This window comes from Saimiri boliviensis, chromosome X (assembly GCF_048565385.1).
Source record: "Saimiri boliviensis isolate mSaiBol1 chromosome X, mSaiBol1.pri, whole genome shotgun sequence".
Taxonomy (NCBI): domain Eukaryota; kingdom Metazoa; phylum Chordata; class Mammalia; order Primates; family Cebidae; genus Saimiri; species Saimiri boliviensis.
The window spans coordinates 60,321,431-60,347,460 of record NC_133470.1 but is presented as its reverse complement, the minus strand read 5'-3'; the positions used below and the strand labels follow the sequence as shown (position 1 = coordinate 60,347,460).

At 44.2% G+C, this 26,030-nt stretch overlaps 1 protein-coding gene across 2 annotated transcripts; it reads right to left on the bottom strand.

The window, feature by feature from the left end:
• Positions 1-91: 91 nt before the first annotated feature.
• Positions 92-21,636, bottom strand: NONO (non-POU domain containing octamer binding). Of its 2 annotated transcripts, XM_003943096.4 has the most exons (12): positions 21,524-21,636; positions 20,794-20,850; positions 12,383-12,545; positions 10,990-11,183; positions 6,886-7,187; positions 5,849-5,944; positions 5,462-5,658; positions 5,042-5,126; positions 4,564-4,666; positions 2,474-2,513; positions 2,170-2,279; positions 92-946 (listed from the first exon to the last, which is right to left on the bottom strand). In XM_003943096.4, exons 3-12 carry the CDS (start codon positions 12,534-12,536, stop codon positions 812-814), a joined length of 1,416 nt encoding a protein of 471 aa, XP_003943145.2. In that variant the 5' UTR covers positions 12,537-12,545; positions 20,794-20,850; positions 21,524-21,636; the 3' UTR covers positions 92-811. The 2 variants fall into 2 exon arrangements, with proteins under 2 accessions (XP_003943145.2, XP_010329229.2); XM_010330927.3 differs by lacking the exon at positions 20,794-20,850.
• Positions 21,637-26,030: the final 4,394 nt, after the last annotated feature.

Here is a 26,030-nt window from a genome sequence, read left to right as displayed (position 1 = left end):
GCACAGCGTGACTACCTAAGATAGGCAAATCTAAGAGCTACTGTCAGGCTTTCAGTATACAGCAACCCTGTTCCCAAGATTATACTAGGCCTATCAAGAAAAGCTGTGAACAGTAACATCATAGACACAAAAGGGTCATTCCTGGGTATCCTCACCCAAGAAAAAGATGGAGGCAAGTTAACACAAGATTTTTTTTTTTTTAAGATATACTAAAATGAAAATCTCTAAGAGAAAATGTCTTCTTTAGGACATGAAGGGGTAATATATGGGATATAACACAACCGTATGTTCGTTGCCTGTGACCTTTGTGGACTGCCTGAATTCTCCCCTGGGAGTGAATGGAGCAATGGGGCTAAGGTCATTGGGGGATGTTTGGTTTTTGTGGTGTATGTGGCAATTTCTCTGGGGCTGGGGAGTGTTAAGGATAAGAAAGCAAATAAGGCTGGGAACATGTCTCCAGGTGGGCGGGAGCAAGCAAATGAAACAAGATGGACAAAAAAAAAAAACCCGGAATGATCAAGATTAATGAACTCTAACTGTATCCACTCTGCCATGATTTCCCCAGGCGCTCAACAATCACATCTGAGATTTCAGGAATGCACCACACAGAACTGATTAAACATTATACCACACATGGTTTGTTTATACCACCCCTCCCTTGCCCTCTGCCCCAGCATACTCCCTATAGTACAGGTAGGGTAGATCTAACTATTGGAAGGAATCCCTAACACTTTTCCAGGGTAGAATTCTGGCTAGTCCAAAAAGGGTCCCTTCTTTTAAGGGTTTTGAGAAACTAGACACTGCAACTTTATTAGTATCGGCGGCGTTTGTTTGGAGCGAATTCAGCTCCAGGAGCTGCACGGTTGAATGCAGGAGGAGTTCCACCAATTGCCCCAATTCCTTCCATTGTAGCAGCCTGACCAAAGCGTTCAGTTGTTGGTGGGGTCTTAAAGAGAAAAAAAGAGCAATATTGTAACAGAGTCATTGTTCTAAGCTTCCCACCTACCTATAATACCTCCATTGGAGGCCATTTCCATTCAACTATTCAAGGATCCTGATGACAGGAGTGAGTGATCAAGTCTGTTTAGAGGATAACCCCAAAAGATCGTCTGAATTAGGGACTTAACCAATCATCTTACCTTTAACTTTTTAGCCACTAATGACTAAGCAACATCACATACAATCCTAAATTCCTAGGTTAGCTGTTATAGCCAAATCCTTTTTGCTGAGCTAGGTATCTGCACAAGGGCAGGCTATCTTAAAACATCCAGTTTTGGCTGGGTATGGTGGCACATGCGTGTAATCCTAGCTACTCAGTAGGCTAAGGCAGGAGAATCACTTGAACCCAGGAGGCGGAGGTTGCAGTGAGCCCAGATTGCACCACTGTACTCCAGCCTGAGCGACAAGAATGAAAACTCCACCTCAAAAAAAAAAAAAAAAAAAAAATCCAGTTTTGGCATTATCAATTTTTTTTCTTTTGGTTCCCTGACTGGGAAACGGGCATGATCAATTTTTAACACCACAACCAAAACAACCTCAGGATTGCATGAGCCATGAAATATTTGGATTCAGAACTATTTTACGTGATAATGCCTACCCTGCGTTGACTTCCCTCCAAAACACAACCTGTTGTTACCCATAGTAGCAACTACACAGTCAGAATGGCCAGTCAGACAGTGGCATTTACTTAAGTCCTAGATTAAGTATAGAGACCGAGTTTGCTCAAGATTCAAAAATAAAGATCTTGAGGTTACATTTAATGGATATCAGCAGTCCTAAAGACTGCTATCTGGGCCAGGCACAGTGGCTTAGGCCTGTAATCCCAGCACTTTTGGAGGCTGAGGTGGGCAGATCATCTGAGGTCAGGAGTTTGAGACCAGCCTGACCAACATGGTGAAACCTTGCCTCTAAAATACAAAATTAGCTGGACATGGTGGCACGCGCCTGTAATCCCAGCTACAGGAGAATCACTTGAACCCGGGAGGCGGCAGTTGCAGTGAGCCAAGATTGCGCCATTGCACTCCAGCCTGGGCAACAAAAGCAAAACTCTATCTCCAAAAAAAAAAGACTGCTATCTGTAGCAAACTGAGGTAGGCCTAGGGGCTGTGAAAACAATGCCTGTTCTCCTACCACCATTTAGAGTTACTGTAAGGCCTGGCAGTTTATTACCAATCCCAAAGTTCCATCCGGCATCATAGTGGCAGGTCCTGGAGGAGCTGGGGTACCAGCTGGCACAGGAGCAGGGGGCATGGCACCTCTGTTGTTTATGCCCATAGCACCTAAAGCAGAGTAGTGTGATCAGGACAAGGGAGAGAGACTGTTAATCTCTTTCCATGCCAAAGGAAATAATTCAACAAGACCTCTGGGCCAAGACATGCACATCACTCCCTTAAAGTAGGTAGCAGAAGCTATATAGTTCACCAGGGACCAAACAAAAAAGGAAATTAGAGCCATTAACCTCCTAAGTCCTTACCTCCCATAGCCATCTGACCCATCCGAATCTCCTGCTCTCTCTGAAAAACAAAAAATACTCAAGACAGTCCAAGACAGCAGTGCATTCTACCACAATCCATCAAAGACCACACATGGATAACCCATCCCAAGAGCACTGAGATCAAGCTGTGGAGCACAACAACCCTTGATAGTTGTGCAACAAATTCAAGGTCACGGAGCTACTAGGACACAAATCAGTCTCCTATTAGGAACAGAGCGGTGAAAGGAAGGGGGAAGAGATTTCTTCTAGAAGTTCCAACCTGTACAATTGAAATCACAGCAGAGAAGTAGCCAAGGTTGCATATCTCTTCCTATAGTCACTGAGTCTACACAGAATACAGCAGGACTCAGCTTTTCATCCTAAATTGCCTGTGAGGCAAGAACTCCTCTTCAGGCCGGGCACGGTGGCTCACGCCTGTAGTCCCAGCACTTTGGGAGGCCGTGGGAGGCCGAGGCAGGCAGATCACCTGAGGTCGAGAGTTCAAGACCAGCCTGGCCAACATGGAGAAACTCCATCTCTACTAAAAATACAAAATTAGCTGGGCATGGTGGCACATGCCTGTAATCTCAGCTACTTGGGAGGCTGAGGCAGGAGAATCACTTGAACGTGGGAGACAGAGGTTGCAGTGAGCTGAGATTGCACCACTGTACTCTAGCCTGAGTGACAAGAACGAAAACTCCATCTCAAACAAAACAAAACAAAACAAAAAAAACATGCCACTGCACCCTGCCATAGTATATGCTGTTAACACAATTGTTTGTTGATAATACTACTGATCTGAAAACTAAGGTGTGGAAAAAAAGGAAATATTTCTGTCAGGAAATCAGCAAACTCTGTCTCTCTGTAAAATTCACTGATTTTTGCCACTGAAATCAGCATTTGCTACAGAACGAAACCCATGCAATTAGAATTTCTTAAGCAACTGAAGCCCCCCTGCCTGGCCTTGGCATTTATGTAGCTGAAAGGGAGCATTAATATAGAAAAATGCTTTCTTTCTGTAGCACATTTTTCATTAAGACCACGTTGTCACTTAACTAATATTGCTTAAGAATACCATCCTGGAGACAAAAACATTTCAACGGAATTGTACCATGACATTCCTACCATGTGGGTCATTACAAATTGTCTTGCTGTGGTTTAAAAGCAGAATAACTGAAACAGAAGAACAAGTACAAGCTCTAGAAGTATCTTCCCAGTAGGATTTTACCCTACAGGGTACAAGCAATAAAAACATTGAGCAGAGAAACGGAAATAGGCTGTGGCTCCAGTTTTGGCATTATCAATTTTTTTCTTTTTGGTTCCCTGACAGGGAAACGGGCATGATCAATTTTTAACACCACAACCAAAACAACCTCAGAACTGCATGAGCCATGAAGTATTTGGATTCACTACTATTTTATGTGATAATGCCTACCCTGCATTGACTTCCCTCCAAAACACAACCTGTTACCCATGGTAGCAACTACACAGTCAGACTGGCCAGTCAGACAGTGGCATTTACTTAAGTCCTAGATTAAGTATAGAGACCAAGTTTGCTCAAGATTCAAAAATAAAGATCTTGAGGTTACATTTAATGGATATCAGCCATCCTCAAGACTGCTATCTGGGCCAGGCGCAGTGGCTTACACCTGTAATCCCAGCACTATTGGAGGCTGAGGCAGGCAGATCATCTGAGATCAGTTCAAGACCAGCTTGACCAACATGGTGAAACCTTGCCTCTAAAATACAAAATTAACTGGGTATTGCATGCCTGTAGTCCCAGCTACTCAGCTGACGCTGAGGCAGGAGAATCACTTGAACCCAGAAGGCAGCGGCTGCAGTGAGCCAAGATTGCGCCACTGCACTCCAGCCTGGGCAACAAGAGTGAAACTGTATCTCAAAACAACAACAACAACAACAAAAAGAACTCCTCTTCAAACCTTACCTCTCCTTCTCATGAATTCTTTTTTCTAAAGTGCTATTTCACAACACAGGAAAATTGGTTATAACCAGTATCCTAGCAGACAATTCATGGTGACTCAGGCTTATCACGACTGGCCTGGTACATCATGGGTACATGGGAGATATACCGCATCAGGGAAGGTTCCCTTGAATCCTTCCTGCTGTCGCCGCATCATTTCTTCTTGCTGTCGCCGCATCTCTTCCTCACGGCGCCTGCGCTCTTCCTCCTGCCTACGGAGAGTCATCAAGGCATTTAAGAGAGGCATTTCAGAACTTGAGCAGATTAATAGGGGACTCAGCCAAGGACACGGGCCTATTGAAAACTATCACAGTTCACCAGGAAACTCACTGTTAAGTGTGCCTAGCCCTGAGGCAACCCCCAAAGGAACCTCATGAGACCAGCACTCAGCTGCTTTCTTTTTAGCAGGTAACTCCCAGAACCATGGGCAGCTAAACATCTCCAATCCAAACAGAGAACCCGAGAAGCAGCCAGGAATTATTTGCCAACATGTTAACAAATGCATGAGGTAGCATGGCAGCAGGAAAGAGGAATGAGACATTACCTTTTAGAGTTGTCAGGGAAAAAAAGAGTTTGAGAAAAGTTACCTGAGCTCCAGCTGCTTTCGTTTTTGCACCTCTTGGTTATGCAGCTCTTCCATCCTCCGAAGTTCTTCTTGGCGCCTCATCAAATCTAAAGAAACAACAGACTGAGAATATTTCTCATTGCCTTCATATAGCTCTAATGACTTTCTATCAATTAAGATCCAGAAGGCAAAGAGGATATAATTCCTTTGGTGCCACCTGTGGTGTCCAGATTCCAAAGTGAAGTCAAACCTATCATTTCCTTCTCCACAGAATCCAGTATCTCTGCCACATCTCCAACGCTATTTATGTACCAAAATCAACACAGAATACTTCTGAGTATAAAAGCAGAGATCTAGACCTTTCTGCTAATTGATACAAATAAACTCATTTTAAAAAGTCACTTTGTCCTTTCAGCTTTAAGACTTACAGGCCTAGACTCACCTTGTCTCATTAGCATGACCTGGTGCTCATGGCGTGCAGCCTCCATCTCCATCTCTAGCTTCTCACGAGCCTCCTTGATGTTGCGGTCCACTTGGTCCTGCTGCTGCTTCTCCATCTCAATGAGTGCCTTCCAGCGCATGGCATACTCATACTCGAAGGAGCCAGGCTGTGCAAATCTGGGTGGCTGCTCTCGTTCCCTATAGGCAAAGTTCCTAGGTTACTAACTTTGTCCAGGATTACCCCAACTAACTATTGCATTCCTTCTGAGGACCAAGACAATGGCTGCCAGTGAACATGTGCAGCAAAAACCTGCCTCTTTTACATATTCCCTTATAAGCTTCCTTAAGAAGCAAACACCTAATAGGGAAATCCATCAAGACCACTTACTTGTGAAATTGCTGGTTCTTTATAACCAGCTTCTCTGGAAGTCCCTCTTCATCATCTAACTGGTCCATGGGCTCCACAGTCACAGGACGAGGAAATCTGGGAGAAAGAACAAAGTTCAGTGTTAATCAAATCATACCCCACCAGGCTCCTCTACACATGCTGCTGGCACAATGAATTAGCTAGGGCTCAGGATTGGACAAATACTTCTGAAGGAATTTTTTATACCTAACAGCATTATAGAAAATGGGGGTTCAAAGGACAAAAATCAGGCTTCAGATCTCTGAATACAGCCTCAGAAAGATGTTCCAAGTAGGTAGGTACAGTACTGAAGTACAGCCTCAACATCTGATTATCTACAGAACTCTGAGAAATGACTTGTGGCTAACACTAAGAGATACGACATGCACAAATCAGCTTTTCAGAGCTCTAAAACTTCAAAGTAAAGAGAGACTTAACACCGATTAAATGACAATCTAGTGAATGACTAAAAAGGTTTTTTCATAATTGTCATCCTACTTCTATTAATCTAAGATTATAGTAAAAATCCTATGAGAAAGCTCAATTAGTACCAAAAGGCTTTTTTTTGGGGGGAGACAGTCTTGCTCTGTTGCCCAGGCTAGAGTGCAATGGTGCGATCTCAGCTCACTGCAACCTCTGCCTCCCGGGTTCAACAGATTCTCCTGCCTCAGCCTCCTGAGTAGCTGGGATTACAGGCACCCACCACTGCACCTAATTTTTTTATTTTTCTTTTTTTTTAATTATAATATTTCGTACAGTAACACTAATTTTTTTTTTTTTTATTTTTAGTAGAGATGGGGTTTCACCATCTTGGCCAGGCTGGTCTCAAACTCCTGACCTCATGATCCACCCACCTCGGCCTCCCAAAGTGCTGGGATTACAGGCATGAACCACCGTGCATGGCCTAGTACCAAAAGTCTTTAAATGAACATAGAAACATGGTTACTAAAGGTTAACTCTCCAGACCATGGAAGGAATCAACAATCTAAGGTCTATGTCTGAAAATGATCCTCACTTACGTGGTTAGCAGAAAGGAGCCTTCACTGCATCTGTCCAGAGCTTTCCGAGCAGCTGGCTTCCCTGAGAACTCAACAATGCCTTTTCCCGAGGGCCTTCCTCGATCATCCACTATCACTACAGCCCTCTCCACCTGGCCAAACACAGAAAAGGCTTCTTCCAGCAGTTCGTTGGACACATACTGAGGAAGGTTTCGAACTGTAAGGGATGCACTATGGCAGGCAAAGCGCACACGCAGCTGCTTTCCACGGAGTGGCATATTGTCCAGCTCCACTTTGGCAATCTCCGCTAGGGTTCGTGTTTCCTAGGAAGCAGAGGAAAATTAAGAGTAACTCAGTTTCACAAAGAATACCTTAACAGCCATCAACAGTCTAAAGAAGTATAGTTCAGTAACAAAATATCTCCCCCCTAAAAACTTGACAAGCATACAAAGAAACAAGCGAAAGAATTAATGGTGTGGCTCTTTGGCCACCCTAGTTGCTTCTGATGGCCTTGCAATAAATCACATGTAATTCTAAAAGTTAATAACACTTAGGTGGTCATCAATTCCATAGGTATCATTTTCCCAAGTGACAACAGATCATCCAGAAAACAAAGACACAGTGAAATCCCGTCTCTATCAAAAACACAAAATATTTGCTGGGCATGGTGGCACACACCTGTAGTTCCAGCTACTTGGGAGGCTGAGGCAGGAGAATTGCCTGAACCTGGGAGGTGGAGGTTGCAGTGAACTGAGATCACACCACTGCACTCCAGCCTGGGCGACAGAGCATGACTCCGTCTCAAAAATAAATAAATAAAATAAAATATTCTGGGTGGTGGATTTTAGGGTGGTCTTTGTTTTCTTTTTCTGAGTCTTGCTCTGGCACCCATGCTGGAGTGCAGTGGTGCAACCTCCACCTCCGGGGTTTAGGCGATTCTCCTGCCTCAGCCTCCCGAGCAGGTAGGACTAAAGGCACAGAAAACTACACCCAGCTAATTTTTGTATTTTTAGTAGAGATGGGTTTCAGCATGTTGGCCGGGCTGATCTCAAACTCCTGACCTCAAGTGATCCGCCTGCCTTGGCCTCCCAAAGTGCTGGAATTACAGGCATGAGCCACTGCACATGGCTTAACTTTTGCTAGCTATGTACCAGAATCATGTATACCCTCCAAGAAGCCTCTTCGGAACCATAAACCTTGATGGGATCCCTTTCATATTACTAAAGAGAAATCTGATACCCAGAAAAAATGACTTGCCTTTATAGTCTAGAGTTAGCAGCAAATTAGAATAAAAACCAGTTCTGACCACCCCATCCAGTGATCCTGCTGTCACATTATTCTCGTCCATTTATGAAGGTATCGTCCATTTATGAAGGTAGATACTATCTAGAAATGTTTTCCTCTCACATAATTCCCTAAATTAAACCAGATTTTAAAATAAGGTCTACACTTACAAATGGTTAAGATGGTAAATTTTATGTTATGTATGTTTTATCATCATTAATTTCCTTTTATTTATTTATTTTTTTTGAGACGGAGTCTCACTCTGTGGCCAGGCTGGAGTGCAATGGCGCTATCTTGGCTTACCACAGTCTCTGCCTCCCGGGTTCAAGAGATTCTCCTGCTTCAGTCTCCCAAGTAGCTGGTACTACAGGTGTGCGCCACCATGCCCAGCTAATTTTTAGAGAATGAGTTTCACCATGTTGGCCAGGATGGCCTCAATCTCTTGATCTCGTGATCCACCTGCCTCAGCCCCACAAAGTGCTGGGACTACAGGCATGAGCCACCATCATTAATTTTCTCTACTGCCCAAGCTGGAGTACAGTCCTATGGTCATAGCTCACTGTAACCTCAAACTCCTAGACTCAAGTAACCCTCTCGTCTCGGCCTAGTTAAGTAGTTAGGATTACAGGCACACCCCATGCCTGGCTAATTCATTTAAAAATTTTTTAAAGATACAAATAAATCAGGCACAGTGATGCACGTCTGCTGTCCCAGCTACTCAGGAGGCTGTGGAAAGAGAACTGCTTAAGTCCAAGAATTCAAGTCCAGCCAGGGCAACACGGTGAGATACCTATCTTTTTTAAAACAAGATACAAATAAAACTGTCTCTTAATGGTTATGAAAAGTCTTAAGACAATGTACGTGTAGAAGCTTGAGAAATAAATTATATAAACCTTTATCATTAATAATTTTTTTTTTTTTTAGACGGAGTTTCGCTCTTGTTACCCAGGCTGGAGTGCAATGGCGCAATCTCAGCTCACTGCAACCTCCGCCTCCTAGGTTCAGGCAATTCTCCTGCCTCAGCCTCCTGAGTAGCTCGGATTACAGGCACGCACCACCATGATCAGCTAATTTTTTGTATTTTTAGTAGAGATGGGGTTTCACCGTGTTGACCAGGATGGTCTTGATCTCTTGACCTCGTGATCCACCCACCTCGGCCTCCCAAAGTGCTGGGATTACAGGCATGAGCCACCGCGCCCAGCCAATAAATATTTTTTTCACCTTTTCTGGAGGAAAACAAAAAGATCATGGAGGGACCAAATAAGGGAAGGGTCTAGATAAAACAAAATTAACCACCAACTTGATAATTATTGAAGCTGTGCAATACATATGTGCAAGTTCATTATTATACTATTCTGCCTACTTCTGTATGTTTGAAATTTCTCAATTTGCCGGGCGCGGTGGCTCAAGCCTGTAATCCCAGCACTTTCGGAGGCCGAGGCGGGTGGATCACAAAGTCAAGAGATCGAGACATCCTGGTCAACCTGGTGAAACCCTGTCTCTACTAAAAACACAAAAAATTAGCTGGGCATGGTGGCGCGTGCCTATAATCCCAGCTACTCAGGAGGCTGAGGCAGGAGAATTGCCTGAACCCAGGAGGCGGAGGTTGTGGTGAGCCAAGATCGCGCCATTGCACTCCAGCCTGGGTAACAAGAGCAAAACTCCGTCTCAAAAAAAAAAAAAAAAAAAAAAAAGCCGGGCGCGGTGGCTCAAGCCTGTAATCCCAGCACTTTAGGAGGCCGAGGCGGGTGGATCACGAGGTTGAGAGATCGAGACCATCCTGGTCAACATGATGAAACCCCGTCTCTACTAAAAGTGCAAAAAATTAGCTGGGCATGGTGGCACGTGCCTGTAATCCCAGCTATTCAGGAGGCTGAGGCAGGAGAATTGCCTGAGCCCAGGAGGCGGAGGTTGCGGTGAGCCGAGATCGCGCCATTGCACTCCAGCCTGGGTAACAAGGGCGAAACTCCGTCTCAAAAAAAAAAAAAAAAAAAAGAAAGAAATTTCCCAATTAAAGTTTCGGCCAGGCACAGTAGCTAACATCTGTAATCCCAGCACTTTGGGAGGCTGAGGCAGGAGGATCACCTCAGGTCAGGGGCTCAAGACCAGCCTGGCCAACATGATCAAACCCCATATCTACTAAAACATAAAAATTAACCGAGTGTGGTGGTAGATGCCTGTAAACCCAGCTACTTGTGAGGCTGAGGCAGGAGAATTGTTTAAACTTGGGAAGTGGAGGCTGTAGTGAGCCAAGACAGCACCACTGCATGCCAGTCTGGGCAACAAGAGCAAAACTCTGTCTTAAAAAAAAAAAAGTTCCTAAGGGCATACTTTAGCTCCAGTATCCTAGGCAAAAAAAACCCTGTTATCTTTGAAACAAAACTGTGAGGAAAAATTAAAGTGTGCATTTTTTTGCAGTTGTTTCATCAATAAGCTTTTTTTTTTTTTGAGACGGAGCTTCGCTCTTGCCCAGGCTGGAGTGCAATGGCGCGATCTCGGCTCACCGCAACCTGGGCTCAGGCAATTTTCCTGCCTCAGCCTCCTAAGTAGCTGGGATTACAGGCACGCGCCACCACGCCCAGCTAGTTTTTTGTATTTTTAGTAGAGACGGGGTTTCACTATGTTGACCAGGATGGTCTCGATCTCTCGACCTCGTGATCCACCCACCTCGGCCTCCCAAAGTGCTGGGATTACAGGCTTGAGCCACCGCGCCCAGCCATCAATAAGCTTTTAATGAACAAATCATCTGCTAATTATTTCCAGTGCCTATTTTTCCATATCCATTATTCCCCAGCTTCCCCATCTTTAGAGCACATGCCTCAAAAGCCAACCGTTGCTCACCAAGCGGATAAAGCCAAATCCTTTATCCTTATGAATGAAGACTTCGCCCGCCTTTCCATATTTCTCAAACAGTTTCCTCATTTCTTCCTCGGTGATGTCGGGAGGAAGATTTCCCACAAAGAGACGGCTTCGTTGGGTGAAGGTCTTCTCTCCTGGTTTCCTAAAATTCTTCAGGTCAATAGTCAAGCCTTCATCTGAGAGAAGACACATAACCACTTAAAAGACTGGGGAAAGAATATCACAGTCGAATCCTCAAAGACCTATAACCACCACTAGATTACAAAACATAACTTGTAGAGAATGCAAACATCATTTCCCATGGCAACCTAACCACTTATTAGTAAATTGCACCTTAGAATGTGAAAGCAGTATGCAGAGCTCTTCAAGGACATCTGAACAGCTCTATGATGGGCCAGAAGCCAAGCTGGACTAAGCAAGGGAGAGAAAAATATAGAACCTACCGGCCAAAGAGAAAAATCAAGCAATTCAAGGAGCCCTATGTTACAAGGGATCAGATTTTAACATTCAAAATGTAACTTCAGATGAGAATTAAAAAATAATTTTTTTTAGGCTGGGCGTGGTGGCTCATGCCTGTAATCCAAGCACTTTGGAGGCCAAAGTGGGTGGATCACCTGAGATTGGGAGTTCAAGACCAGCCTGACCAACATGGTGAAACCCTGTCTTAAAAAAAAAAAAAAAAAAAAAAAATTTTTTTTTTTAAATAACTGTTCCATTTTCCTAACCTCTCACCAATTTTCATAACCATAACAGTTCCCATTCTTTCAGGCTGGGAGCAACAAAATGAAGTTAGGAAACAGCAATTCTTTATAGTAATCTCTGGAAATAAAGCTGGGATTGGTTCTAGTCTTAGAGACATACAAATGGTACTCAAAGTTTACTGACTGAACGGGAACATATACTTAAAGACTTTTTTCCAATGAGCTGGTACAGGCTCAAGGCTAACCATATAATACTTAGTACCAGACTTCTCCATTTAAGCCTAAAGGCTTATTCTGGCTGCCGGGGGAGGGGGGGGCGGTGATTAAAAAAAAAAAAAAAAAAGACTTATTCTATATTCTTTCTAACCACCAGTCATCTGATGACTACCTCTAAGAACCAAGCTGAGATAAAACATGCAGACGTTTGTTTAGCAGTAGAATGTGCCAACACAGCAGAGCAACCTGTACTCAACTGCTGTCATACATGTTTGCTCCTTGGTTCCGGAGAATAATTAGCCTTTTCCATCATAAGAAGTATTAAGAGGTAAAGAGGGAAAAGAACAAAGGTGTGCCATAAAGGCTATTCCCTTATAATCCTGAGAAATGAATCTTAAAATCAAGAAACCATTCCCAGTGGGAATCAATTTCTACCCCATCACCTAGAATATACACACTTTGGCTGCTGGCCTGTTGCCCATTTGCAGGTATTGGTGGTGGTGGTGGCTGCTGCTGTTGCTGCTGGTGGTGCTGTTGCTGGTGGTGATGTTGATGATGCTTTCTTGGAGTATGGTTTTGCTTCTCCAAGTTAAAAGTTTTATTACTCTGCATTTTTGCACCCTATAAAGAAAGAGTAGATGATTAAATAAATTCAGTACTAATAACACAACCATTCACCTTCCTGATGACTTGTATGTCATTAATCAGCTTTGGTACTCTGGCTTTTGCCAGAGGCAAACAATTGGTTACTTTGAACAACCACGACAAAGGAGAACAATTCAAAAACCTATCAGTGTGGCCGGGCGCGGTGGCTCACGCCTACAATCCCAGCACTTTGGGAGGCGGAGGCAGGTGGATCACGAGGTCAAAAGATTGAGACCATCCTGGTCAACATGGTGAAACCCCGTCTCTAATAAAAACACAAAAATTAGCTGGGTATGGCGGCACACGCCTGTAGTCCCAGCTACTCGGGAGGCTGAGGTGGAAGAATTGCTTGAATCCAGGAGGCAGAGGTTGCGGTGAGCCGAGATCGTGCCATTGCACTCCAGCCTGGGTAACAAGAGCAAAATTCCATCTCAAAAAAAAAAAAAAAAACTATCAGTGTTGTATATGAAAACCATGCAAAAAAAAAAAAAAAAAAAAAAAAAAAAATCTTGCATTCGGAAGTTACAAAATGTAGTAAAAATCAAACAAAAAAGGAAAAAATAAAGAAAAAAATTAATTAAAAGGCCAATGCAGTGGCTCATGCCTGTAATCCCAACACTTTGGGAGGCAGAGGTGGGTGGACTACTACTTGAGTCCAGGAGTTTGAGACCAACCTGGGCATCATGGTAAAACCCCATCTCTACCAAAAAATACAAGAATTAGCTGGGTGTGGTGGCATGCACGTGTGGTTCCAGCTACTTGGGAGGCTGAGGTGGGAGGAACACTTGAGCCCAGGAGTTCAAGATCAGCCAGCTTAGTGAGACCCCATCTCTACAAAAAAAAATTAAAAATTACCCAGGCATAGTGACACACACCTGTAATCCCAGCTACTCAGGAGGCTGGGGCTGGAGGATCACTTGAGCCTGGGAGTTAGAGGCTGTAGTGAGCCATGATTGTGCCACTGCACTCCAGCCTGGGAAACCGAGAGCGATCTTGTCTCAAAAAAATTAAATAAAAATCGAGGCCGGGCGCGGTGGCTCAAGCCTGTAATCCCAGCACTTTGGGAGGCCGAGGCGGGTGGATCACGAGGTTGAGAGATCGAGACCATCCTGGTCAACATGGTGAAACCCCGTCTCTACTAAAAATACAAAAAATTAGCTGGGCATGGTGGCGCGTGCCTGTAATCCCAGCTACTCAGGAAGCTGAGGCAGGAGAATTGCCTGAACCCAGGAGGCGGAGGCTGCGGTGAGCCGAGATCGCACCATTGCACTCCAGCCTGGGTAACAAGAGCGAAACTCCGTCTCAAAAAAAAAAAAAAAAAAAATTAAATAAAAATCTAAAAACAACCAAGCATCAGCAGTTACACTGCACATAGAAACTAAATGAGTACTGGATGAAAGCAGCTTGCACTACAATGGGCTTAAGGAACTTTCCAGTTCAATACTATACATTAACAGGAAACTACTTTTCCAAAAGAACCCACTCTTAAAAACTGGCCCCATCACACATTAAAAGCACATTTTAAAAACAAAACAATTGAAACAGATTCTAGTTATCACAAGGACAAAAACTAGTAAAGTCTTGTCTTCTCTGGCACCTGACGATCCTAGCCCACAGTACATACTGTGTAAACAACGGTGGTACAAGTATGGGCTGTGAAGTTAGGCATCCTTAGGTTTGAATTGTGTTCCTAAACTGTGTACTACTTTAGTAGTAAATTATTCTGTACCTGTTTCTTCAGCTGTTCTAAACGGGATGATAAAAATACTGGTCTCTCAAAGTAGCTATAAGAATAAACACGTAAAAATACTAGTTCACTAGTGGCATACAGTAAGCACTCTAAATATTTATTAATGACAATGGAAAGACAAACGACTACTAACGTAATAAAGGCAAATATAAAAAGATAGGCCGGGAGTGGTGGCCAGTGCTTGTACTCCTAGCACTTTGGGAGGCCGAGGCGAGCAGATCACCTGAGGTCAGGAGCGCAAGACCAGTCTGACCAACATCGTGAAATCCCATCTCTACTAAAAATACAAAAATTAGCTGGGGGTGGTTGCAGCTACAGTTACTTGGGGAGGCTGAGGCAGGATAATCACTGGAACCCAGGAGGTGGAGGTTGCAGTGAGCAGAGATCATTCCACTGCACTCCAGCCTGGGCAACAAGAGTGAAACTCTGTCTCAAAAAAAAAAAAAAAAAGAGAGAGACAGAGAAACAGGCTGTGCACAATGGCTCACATCTGTAATCCCAGCAATTTGGTAAGTCTAGGCAGGAGGACTGCTTGAGCCCAGTAGTTAGAGACCAGCCCTGGCAACATAGTGAGCCCCATCTCTGCAAAAAATATGTATAAAAAAATTAGCCATAGGCCGGGCATGGTGGCTCACCTGAGGTCAGGAGTTCGAGACCAGCCTGGCCATCATGGTGAAACCCCATCTTTAAAAAAAAAGAAAAAAAATGAAAAAAAGAAAAAATAAATAAAATTAGCCAGGCATGATAGCACATGCCTGCAGTCCCAGCTACTTGGGAGGCTGAGGCTGCAGTGAGCTGTGATCATGCCACTGTATTCTAGCCTGGGCAGGCAGAATGAGATTCTGTCTCCAAAAAACAAAATAATAATAATAAAACATTAAATTCTATCATTTAAAAATCAGGCCGGGCGCGGTGGCTCAAGCCTGTAATCCTAGCACTTTGGGAGGCCGAGACGGGTGGATCACAAGGTCAAGAGATCGAGACCATCCTGGTCAACATAGTGAAACCCCGTCTCTACTAAAAATACAAAAAAATTAGCTGGGCATGGTGGCACATGCCTGTAATCCCAGCTACTCAGGAGGCTGAGGCAGGAGAATTGCCTGAATCCAGGAGGCGGAGGTTGCGGTGAGCCGAGATCGCGCCATTGCACTCCAGCCTGGGTAAAAAGAGCGAAACTCCGTCTCAAAAAAAAAATAAAATAAAAAAATAAAAATCAACGTAAGATTAAAAAGAAAACAAGTGCTCTGTGCTCCCAAACATTGAAAAGAAAAAAAAAAAAATGAGGCCAGCATGGTGGCTCTAGCCCAGGCATCCCCAAACTTTTTACACAGGGGGCCAGTTCACTGTCCCTCAGACCGTTGGAGGGTCGCCACATACTGTGCTCCTCTCACTGACCACCAATGAAAGAGGTGCCCCTTCCTGAAGTGCAGCAGGGGGCCGGATAAATGGCCTCGGGGGGCCGCAGTTTGGGGACGACTGCTCTAGCCTGTAATCCCAGCACTTTGGGAGGTTGAGGTGGGAAGATGGCTTGAACCCAGGAGGAGTTTGAGACCAGCCTGGGCAACATAGTGAGACTCAGTCTCTGTTTTAACTGGGCTCAAGCAGTCCTCCAGTGGCTCATGCATGTAGTTCCAGCTACTTGGGAGGCTGAGGCTGGAGAATTAACTTGAGCCCAGGAAAAGGAGGTTACAGTGAGGTGAAATCATGCCACTGCACTCCAGCCTAGCCAACAGGATGAGACCCTTCTCAAAAAAATAAAGAAACAAATAGGCTGGGCGCGGTGGCTCATGCCTCTAATCCCAGCACTTTGGGAGGCCAAGGCAGGCAGATCACCTGAGGTCAGGAGTTAGAGACCAGTCTGGCCAACACGGTGTGGCAGCATGCACTTGTAGTTCCAGCTACTTGGGAGGCTGAGGAGAATTGCTTGAACCCAGGCAGCAGAGGTTGCAGTGAGCTGAGATGCTGCCATTGCAGTCCAGCCTGGGCGAGAGTGAGACTTGGTCTCAGAAACAAATAAAAAAAGAAAAAAGAAGAGCCGGGCACGGTGGCTCACGCCTGTAATCCGAGCACTTTGGGAGGCTGAGGCAGACAGATCACAAGGTCAGGAGATCAAGACCATCCTGGCTAACACAGTGAAAAATTAGCCGGGCGTGCTGGCACACACCTGTAGTCCCAGCTACTCAGGAGGTTGACGCAGAAGAATCGCTTGAACCCGGGAGGCAGAGGTTGTAGTGAACTGAGATGGCACCACTACACTCCAGCCTGGGTGATAAAGCGAGACTTTGTAAGAAAAAAAGATTACTGGTATAATCCAGACTGATTCAAAAGTTGAGTTTTAAAATGAAAATTTTTAACTTTATCAGGTTAACAAACTGAAGACAGTCTTCCTTGTTCAAGGACAGTTCTCCAGGAATTAAAAGCACAATGTCAATCCTAAATCCTTTCCCTCAAACACAAGACCCTCTAATAAGAATTTAGCTTTGTGGGCCGGGCGCGGTGGCTCAAGCCTGTAATCCCAGCACTTTGGGAGGCCGAGGCGGGTGGATCACGAGGTCAAGAGATCGAGACCATCCTGGTCAACGAGGTGAAACCCCGTCTCTACTAAAAATACAAAAAATTAGCTGGGCATGGTGGCGCGTGCCTGTGATCCCAGCTACTCAGGAGGCTGAGGCAGGAGAATTGCCTGAACCCGGGAGGCAGAGGTTGCGGTGAGCCGAGATCGCGCCATTGCACTCCAGCCTGGGTAACAAGAGCGAAACTCCGTCTCAAAAAAAAAAAAAGAATTTAGCTGAAGGAAAAATGCAAAAAAGGACCTTTTTATGAGCATCATATTATTAATACTATATGTTCCCTTTAAAATAGAGAAAATTAGGCCAGGCTCGGTAGCTCACACCTGCAATCCCAGCACTTTGGGAGGCCAAGGTGGGAGGATCACACGGTCAGGAGTTTGAGACCATCCTGGCCAATATGGTGAAACCCCGTCTCAAAAAAAAAAAAAAAAAAAAAGAGAAAATTGGTCCAGGCATGGTGGTTTACACCTGTAATCCCAGAACTTTGGGAAGCCAAGGTTGGTAGATCATAAAGGTGAGGAGCTGGGCGCGGTGGCTCAAGCCTGTAATCCCAGCACTTTGGGAGGCCGAGGCGGGTGGATCACGAGGTCTAGAGATCGAGACCATCCTGGTCAACATGGTGAAACCCCGTCTCTACTAAAAATACAAAAAATTAGCCGGGCATGGTGGCACATGTCTGTAATCCGAGCTACTCAGGAGGCTGAGGCAGGAGAATTGCTTGAACCCAGGAGGCGGAGGTTGCGGTGAGCCGAGATCGCGCCATTGCACTCCAGCCTGCGTAACAAGAGTGAAACTCCGTCTCAAAAAAAAAAAAAAAAAAAGGTGAAGAGTTCAAGACCAGCCTGGCCAATACGGTGATACCCCGCCCTCTACTAAAAATACAAAAATTAGCCAGGGGTGGCACCTGTAGTCTCAGCTACTTGGGAAGCTGAGGCAGGAGAATTGTTTGAACCCAGGAGGCAGAGGTTGTAACGAGCCGAAATCGCACCACTGCACTGCAGCCTGGACAACAGATGAAGACTCTGTCTCAAAAAACAAAACACAACAAAATTGCTGTGGCTCATGCCTGTAATCCTAGCACTTTGGGAGGCTCAGGCAGGTGGATTGTTTGAGTTCAGGAGTACAAGACCAGCCTGACCAACGTGGTGAAACCCTGTCTCTACTAAAAATACAAAAATTAGCTGGGCGTGGTGGTGGGCGTCTGTAATCCCAGCTATTCAGGAAGCTCAGGCAGAATTGCTTGAACCTGGGGGGCGGAGGCTGCAGTGACCCGAGATAGTGCCACTGCAATCCAGCCTGGGCAACAGATAGTCCATCTCAAAAAAATAATTAATACAGAAAATTCTATTTCTCAGATGAAAGAAATGCAACAAAGGCTTGCTTGATAACTATTGATTTTGATAGTGTATAAAAACATTCAAAAAATCCTAATCCATTTTATGTCACATCCCACCAAAACTGAAAACAGCAATGCAATTACCAAATTCTGTATCCAAAAGTAGTTTAGTAAGACAATAGGTAACTAGAGCTAACAAGATATCCATTCAGTCTTTAATTCAGAAATTCTACTCCCGGAAATTTATCCTAATAATTTTAAAATTAAAAACTACACCCATGAAAATGTTCATTGTAATGGCCTTTATGGTAACAATACAATAAAAACGACTTACATTTCCAAAATTAGGAGAATGGTTTTCATTAATTTATGCTAAATCTATACAATAAAATGTCCACAGCATTAAAAATCATCTAGACCACATTAACATGTGGAGAAAAGTTTTTTTTTTAAATATGTGAACATAGAGAAGGAACAGAAGGTAGGCAAAAATGAAAACAACTGCATTGCTTGTAGGTTACTAACAATTTTTCAATTCACTATTGCATTCAAAAAATATTCAGTGAATGCCTACTATCTGCTAGGCACTATTCTAGGTGCTTGATCAGTGAAAAAAGCAGATTTTTGCCTACAGAGCTTACTTCTACTGAGAGACTAAGTAAATTATATAGTAATTAAGAAGAGGTGGTGCTATGGGAAAATAAATAAAAATGGGGGAGGAGGGTAAAGTGGATAGGGAATGGAAGGAGGCAGATGGTAAACCTCACTCAACATTTGACATTTAAGCCAAGACTTAAATTTTCACATTTATATCATTTAATCAATCTTATGTTTCTCATTAATGTTCTAAGGTATCAGAAATTACAAGTTAAAATTTTATTTAAAAAACTTTAAAATTATAATTACATACTTATTACAAAATGCATTTTTAATATAGAAAATGTAGAAAAACAAAAAGAAATAAAAATCCATAGATCTACCACTAATAATACTGTTAACATGTTTGTATACCCTTCTAGTCATTTCATGTATCTGAGACACTATTCTGTAACCTGTTATTTCTACTTTATGATGTTATCATAAACAGCTTTCACATCATTAAATCTTTTACATTAACAAACACAGTATTCAGTTGTCAATGAAGTCCCTATCGTATTGGACACCTGCGTTGTTTCTACTTTTTCACCATTATAATCAATGCTCATAGCTAAATCTTTGGACATACCCATGTAAATATTCCTCCCACAGTTTTCCATTCTTGCTTAATTAAACATACATTATCATTTCGGTGACTGATATGGCACTCTTGTATATTCCTCATTTCTGTTAATGTCAACATAATTATAATTTTTAATGCCTACATAAAATCCACCAGGATGTACACTAATTTACTAAACTACTCCCTACAATAAGACATTTAGGTTGTTGTTTGGGGCTTTTCCTATTACAATGCTGCAGTAAATGTCTTCTGGCTTTAGGCTTTGTTTCCATTTAATTATTTCCACAGGATACATTCTTAAAAATAGAATCTATTCTGTGACTCTTGACACACAATACAACATGGTTTTCTCAAAAAGTTGTAAGGATTTTAAATACCATGAGCAGGTGTAGCAATTTCATGGCAAATGAGATACCTTAAAAAAAGGAAATGTTTTAAAAAATAAGATATAAAAGAAGTTAAAACATACAAAATCTAAAATCCACTCTGGAAACAGCTGGGGGCACCAAAATCAATTATTTTCCTATTTGGGTTCCAGGTGTTAAACATCTTTCTTCCCATGGCCCCAGAGAGGGCAAAGATGGAATGCACTAGTGAAGACTGTCATACTGTATAAAGCACCTAGAAGAGCACCCACCAAGTAGCAAGTACCTCGAGAAATATTTCTTCCTATCACCTATTTCTGATGACCACCAATATAATTTGGAAATATGTGCAGAACCCTCTTCAGAATAATAAATTCATGGTCACCTAAATACTGGGCCTCTGAGAAGAGAACACAGCGCAAAGGTCATCAGCAAAGACTTCTGTCTACTTACTTGCACCCAAGAATAATAACCCTGATGAAGAATTGAGAGAAAATATGCATTGCTGGTTGAGAAAGACTACTTACTGGGCATGCTACAGTTAGACAAATGTTTAGGTAAAAGACCAAACACTACATCACACATATATGAAATCTAAATAAATGTTCCCTCGATTTTCAACAGAAGGGTCAACTTTTTAGGTAACTTCGGGGAAAATCTGATATAAATTTACCAGACTGAGATGTCCAACTGGATGGCCAGCCTGAAAGCTGTGAAATGAACTAAGGTCCTTTCCTAAGGGTTTCTTAGGACTTTTCACTTAATAACAAGGAAGGTGGACAAAGATACAGTATAAATAGAGCCAGTGCCCCCTGCAACTAGAGTTGCCAGATTTCGCAAATAAAATACACAACCCACAACTGGAATTTCAAATTTAACTGAAATTATGCAACGTATACTTAAAAATAATTGGTTGTGTACGCAAAATTCTAATTCAACTGGGTGCCCGGTGTTTTGTCTGGCAACTCTATCCCTTACACCTACCTCAACTTCGATTGAAGACAGCAAAGTGCCTCCCAGTTCTCTCTAACCTCGACTTCTCTGTTAAAAAACGAAAAGAAAGGTGTCAGCTTATGGTAAGAGTTTCTCAAACAGGAAAATAAAATACTCGATGCAAAATCCATAAATTTAAGTTTCATTTTAAGAAGTGATGCTATATAAATGCGTCAAGGAGCTAAGCGGTAGACTAAAAAAAGGGCATACAGAAATCTGACTACGAAAGCGGTGGGCTCTGGACGTGCAGAGGAACTTTCCAGCTAAGACTTTTGACAAAGAAATACCGCTCGAGGGGCCTTACTTGCCCATTCTGAATTAATGGCCTCGCGGGGCCGAGAGGAGGAGCGCCCAACAAAGCGCCTCCTCCTCCAACCAACCACGACTTACAGCGATCTCTCATAATAGACCCCACACGGTCGGGCCCGTGGCGGCTCAGAGACCAGCAACTTACTGACACGGGCAAGATTAGGAGATGAGTTGCACAAAGAAACAGGGCGGGAGCGAAAACGGGGAAAGCCCGAGGCGAAGCGAGTAGACAGAGGTGGGCCCCCGCGGGTGGGCAAAGAAGGCAATGCGGCGGCGGAGACAAGGCCTCAAGGGCCCTCGGAACCGCCATCCTCTCTTCCAAATCTAGCCTCGCCTGAGCCTCTTCCTTCGCTGATTGTTCCAACAAATCCCACTACCCTCCCAAATAAGAACAAGCCGTCCCAAAACTCACCCTCTACCGACTGATCTCTCCTCGGAGTAACGGCGACGCTACACGGCCTCTACCGTCCCGAGAAAAGAGCGCGCGACCGCCGGAAACGAGACGATGGAGCTCGGTGCCTCCCAAGGGGTACAAAGTGGCGTTCCCGATTGGTTAGCTGAACTGCTAATCAAGGTTTATCTCCCGAGGCGGAATCATTTTTCCGCCATTTCTTAGATTCTATTGGCTGCCGAAAGCCAAAGGCTTGAGTTGGTGTGAACGACAGATGGGGACAAAGAGCGAGGCTTTGTACCTGGTAATGCGCATGTGCAAGCGGCCTGGCGCGTGAGACGGAAAAGGAAAGGGGGAGGGGGAAAAGGAAAGGGAGAGGAGCTGGGGGTGGGGGTCGGAAGGAGAGATTAAACGCACTAACTGAAAGACTGAAAGACCAAGTGGTGGGAGGGGGAAAGGAGAGGAGAAAATGGGAGAGAGAGTAAAGTGGAAAGAGGGAGAGGAAGGGGAGAAAATGTGTGCGTAGGCGTGCTCGGAGCATTTCTGCACTGCGCCTGTGCAAGATGCAAGAGTAACAATGTCATTGTATTCAATGTAATAGATTTGGCCTCGCCATGTTTCTTTTTTCACACTTCCTCGTTAGGGCTTGCATCCTGACACCTCATACTTAATCAGATTTCTAGGTGCCTCTCCTGTTGCTAGGGCTACTTGGGAAACGCAGCTGAAATAGTCCACTCTTTGGTCATGGTTACAGACAGGAGGTGGGGGAGGAGAGGGAGCATCACACCTTAGTCGCTGCATGATTACACAGAATTGTAACCAGCACCCTCATTTCCATGGTAACCAGAAGTCCTAGCAGTAACCTAGCAGTCCAAATATCACTATTGTTCCTATAATTTACAGAGAGCATCAACAGGTGTCATCATTGCCATGGATATATTGTAGGCCTACAGATCAGATACTCCATAAGAGGCCTATTAGTAACTAACCTTCATTGTTTCAGTAATGCCTAACTCGCCTCGCCCCGGTGGTTAACCAAGGACTAGAAGGATCAATTGATCGGTATTTGTTGTTAATTCCCACTAATTCACACTCAGGGTTGCAGGGTATCCCAGTGGGCACCACCTTATGTGGGGCACAATGATCTAGACTTGCTATCTGCAATGATGGAGAGGTCCTATGTCTGCTGTGTTCAGTATGGCAGCTACTACCGATAAGTGGCCATTGATATATAACTAATGTGGCCAGGCACAGTGGTTTAGGCCTGTAATCCCAGCACGTTGGGAGGTCGAGGCAGGCAGATAATCTGAGGTCGGGAGTTCGAGACCAACCTGACCAACATGGAGAAACCTTGTCTCTACTAAAAATACAAAAAATAATTAGCTGGGCATGGTAGCGCATGCCTGTAATCTCAACTATTCGGGAGGCTGAGGTAGGAGAATCGCTTGAACCCAGGAGGCGGAGGTTGTGGTAAGACAAGATCGCACCATTACACTCCAACATGGGAAATGAGCCAAACTCCATCTCAAAAAAAATAATAAAAATTTTAAAAAATGAAATATGGGCCGGGCACGGTGGCTCAAGCCTGTAATCCCAGCACTTTGGGAGGCCGAGGCGGGTGGATCACGAGGTCGAGAGATCGAGACCATCCTGGTCAACATGGTGAAACCCCGTCTCTACTAAAAATACAAAAAATTAGCTGGGCATGGTGGCTCGTGCCTGTAATCCCAGCTACTCAGGAGGCTGAGGCAGGAGAATTGCCTGAACCCAGGAGGCGGAGGTTGCGGTGAGCCGAGATCGCGCCATTGCACTCCAGCCTGGGTAACAAGAGCGAAACGCCGTCTCAAAAAAAAAAAAAATACAAAAAACTAGCTGGGCATGGTGGCACGTGCCTGTAATCCCAGCTACTCAAGAGGCTGAGGCAGGAGAATTGCCTGAACCCAGGATTCGGAGGTTGCAGTAAGCCGAGACCGCGCCATTGCACTCCAGCCTGGGTAACAAGAGCAAAGCTCCATCTCAAAAAAAAAAAAAAAAAAAAAAAGAGGCAGGTGATGATGGAGAGGAGCCAGCCAAAACAACAGAGAAAGAAGATCCAAGCAAGGTTTTGAGAGGCCACTTTTTTCTTTTCTTTTCTTTTCTTTTTTCCTGAGACAGTATCGCTCTGTTGCCCAGGCTGGAGTGCAGTGGCTTGATCTCAGCTCACTGCAACCTCCACCTCCTGGGTTCAAGCGATTCTCCTGCCTCAGCCTCCCAGGTAGCTGGGATTACAGGCGTGCACCACCGCACTCGGCTAATTTTTGTATTTTTAGTAGAGATGGGGTTTTGCCATGTTGGCCAGGCTGGTCTTGAACCCCTAACCTCAGGTGATCCACCCGCCTCAGCCTCCCAAAGTGCTGGGATTACAGGCCTGAGCCGCCTCTCCCAGCTGAGAGGCCATTTTTTTCTACGTATCATTATCAATTACATACTATTTGAATACTTCCAAGGTACTTAACATGATAACTGGGGTTTACCAATACTAAGGATTTCTGTCATCAATAAATAATGAGTAACTAGATACACAAGAAATATCAATCAAGAAAAAGTGAATGGCTCAGTATGCAACACTCTGCTTTAAGGATTATACTGAATGACACTTGTATTCAATATTATACTTAGAGGCCGGGCGCGGTGGCTCAAGCCTGTAATCCCAGCACTTTGGGAGGCCGAGGCGGGTGGATCACGAGGTCGAGAGATCGAGACCATCCTGGTCAACATGGTGAAACCCGGTCTCTACTAAAAATACAAAAAAATTAGCTGGGCATGGTGGCGCATGCCTGTAATCCCAGCTACTCAGGAGGCTGAGGCAGGAGAATTGCCTGAACCCAGGAGGTGAAGGTTGCGGTGAGCCGAGATCGTGCCATTGCACTCCAGCCTGGATAACAAGAGTGAAACTCTGCCTCAAAAAAAAAAAAAAAAAAAAATATTATACTTAGAGATGCTAGCCAGAGCAATTGACAAAAAAAAAAAAAAAAGAAATAAAAGGTATCCAGAATGTAAAGGAAGAAGTCAAATTGTATGTATTTGTGGATGATATGATGCTGTAAATAGAAAATCATAGGGAACATACTAAAAAAACCTTATTAGAACAAAGAAATTAATTCAGCAAGGTTTCAGGATATACAGAAGTCAACATATAAAAGTCAAGTATATGTCTATACACTTGCAATGAACAATTTGAAAATGAAATTAAGGAAACACCACAGCCATGACATGTACTACAAAAAGAAAAAAATTAAGGAAACAATTTCATTTATAATAGCAGAAATAATAAAATGCTTAGGAATAAACGTAACAGCAGAAGTACAAAACTTATACTCTGAATACTACAAAATATTGTTTTGTTTTGTTTTGCTTTTGATAACAGTCTCACTCTGCCACCCAAGCTAGAGTGCAGTGGCTTAATCTCAGCTCACTGCAGCCTCTGCCTCCTGGGTTCAAGTGATTCTCCTTGGGAATCACTGAAGCCTCAGCCTCCAGAGCAGCTGGAATTATTGATGCAAGCCACCACGCCTAGCTAATTTTTTGTTGTTGTTGTATTTTTAGTAGAGACAGGGTTTCACCATGTGAGCCAGGCTGGTCTTGAACTCGTGACCTCAAGTGATCCACCTGCCTCAGCCTCCCAAAGTGCAAGGATTACAGGAGTGAACCACTGTGCCTGGCCTCAGAACACTTAAAAGATATTAGGAGGGGCCAGACGTGGTGGCTCATGCCTGTAATCCCAGCACTTTGGGAGGCCAAGGCAGGCGGATCACCTGAGGTTGGGAATTTGAGACCAGCCTAACATGGAGAAACCCCGTCTCTAGAAAAAAAAAAAAAAGATATTAGGGCTGGCGGGGTTGCGGCTTACACCTGTAATCCCAGCACTTTGGGAGGCTGAAGAAGGTGGACCACAATGTCAGGAGTTCAAGCCAGGCCAACATGGAGAAACTCCGTCTCTACTGAAAATACAGAAAAAAAAAAAAAAAAAAAAAAATTAGCTGGACGTGGTAGAGTGCGCCTGTAATCCCAGCTTCTCAGGAGGCTGAGGCAGGAGAATTGCTTGGACCCAGGAGGCAGAGGTTGCAGTGAGCCGAGATTGCACCATTGCACTCCAGCCTGGGTGACAGAGCAAGACTCCGTCTTGAGAAATAAATAAATAAATACATAAATTAGGGCTGGGTGCAGTGGCTCACACTTGTAATCCTAGCACTTTGGCAGGCCGAGATGGGTGGATCACCTGAGGTCAGGAGTTCAAGACCAGCCTGGCCAACATGGTGAAACCCCCTTCTCTACTAAAAATACAAAAAAAACAGCCAGGCGTGGTGCGGGTGCTTGCAATGCCAGCTACTCAGGAGCCTGAGGCAGGAGAATCACCTGAACCTGGGAGTGGGAGGTTGCAGTAAGCTGAGATAATGCTGCTGCACTGCAGCCTGGGCAACAAGAGCAAAACTCAGAAAAAGAAAGAAAAGGGGAGAGAGAGAGAGAGGAAGGGAGGAAGGGAGGAAGG

Coding starts and splice junctions, on each gene's coding strand:
- NONO (XM_003943096.4), bottom strand. CDS start 12,536: ATGCAGAGTAATAAAACTTTTAACTTGGAGAAGCAAAACCATACTCCA. Junction 11,184..12,382: donor GCAACAGGCCAGCAGCCAAA/GTGTGTATATTC, acceptor GTCTTCTCTCAG/ATGAAGGCTTGACTATTGAC. Junction 5,127..5,461: donor GGTCATGCTAATGAGACAAG/GTGAGTCTAGGC, acceptor TTGTTTCTTTAG/ATTTGATGAGGCGCCAAGAA.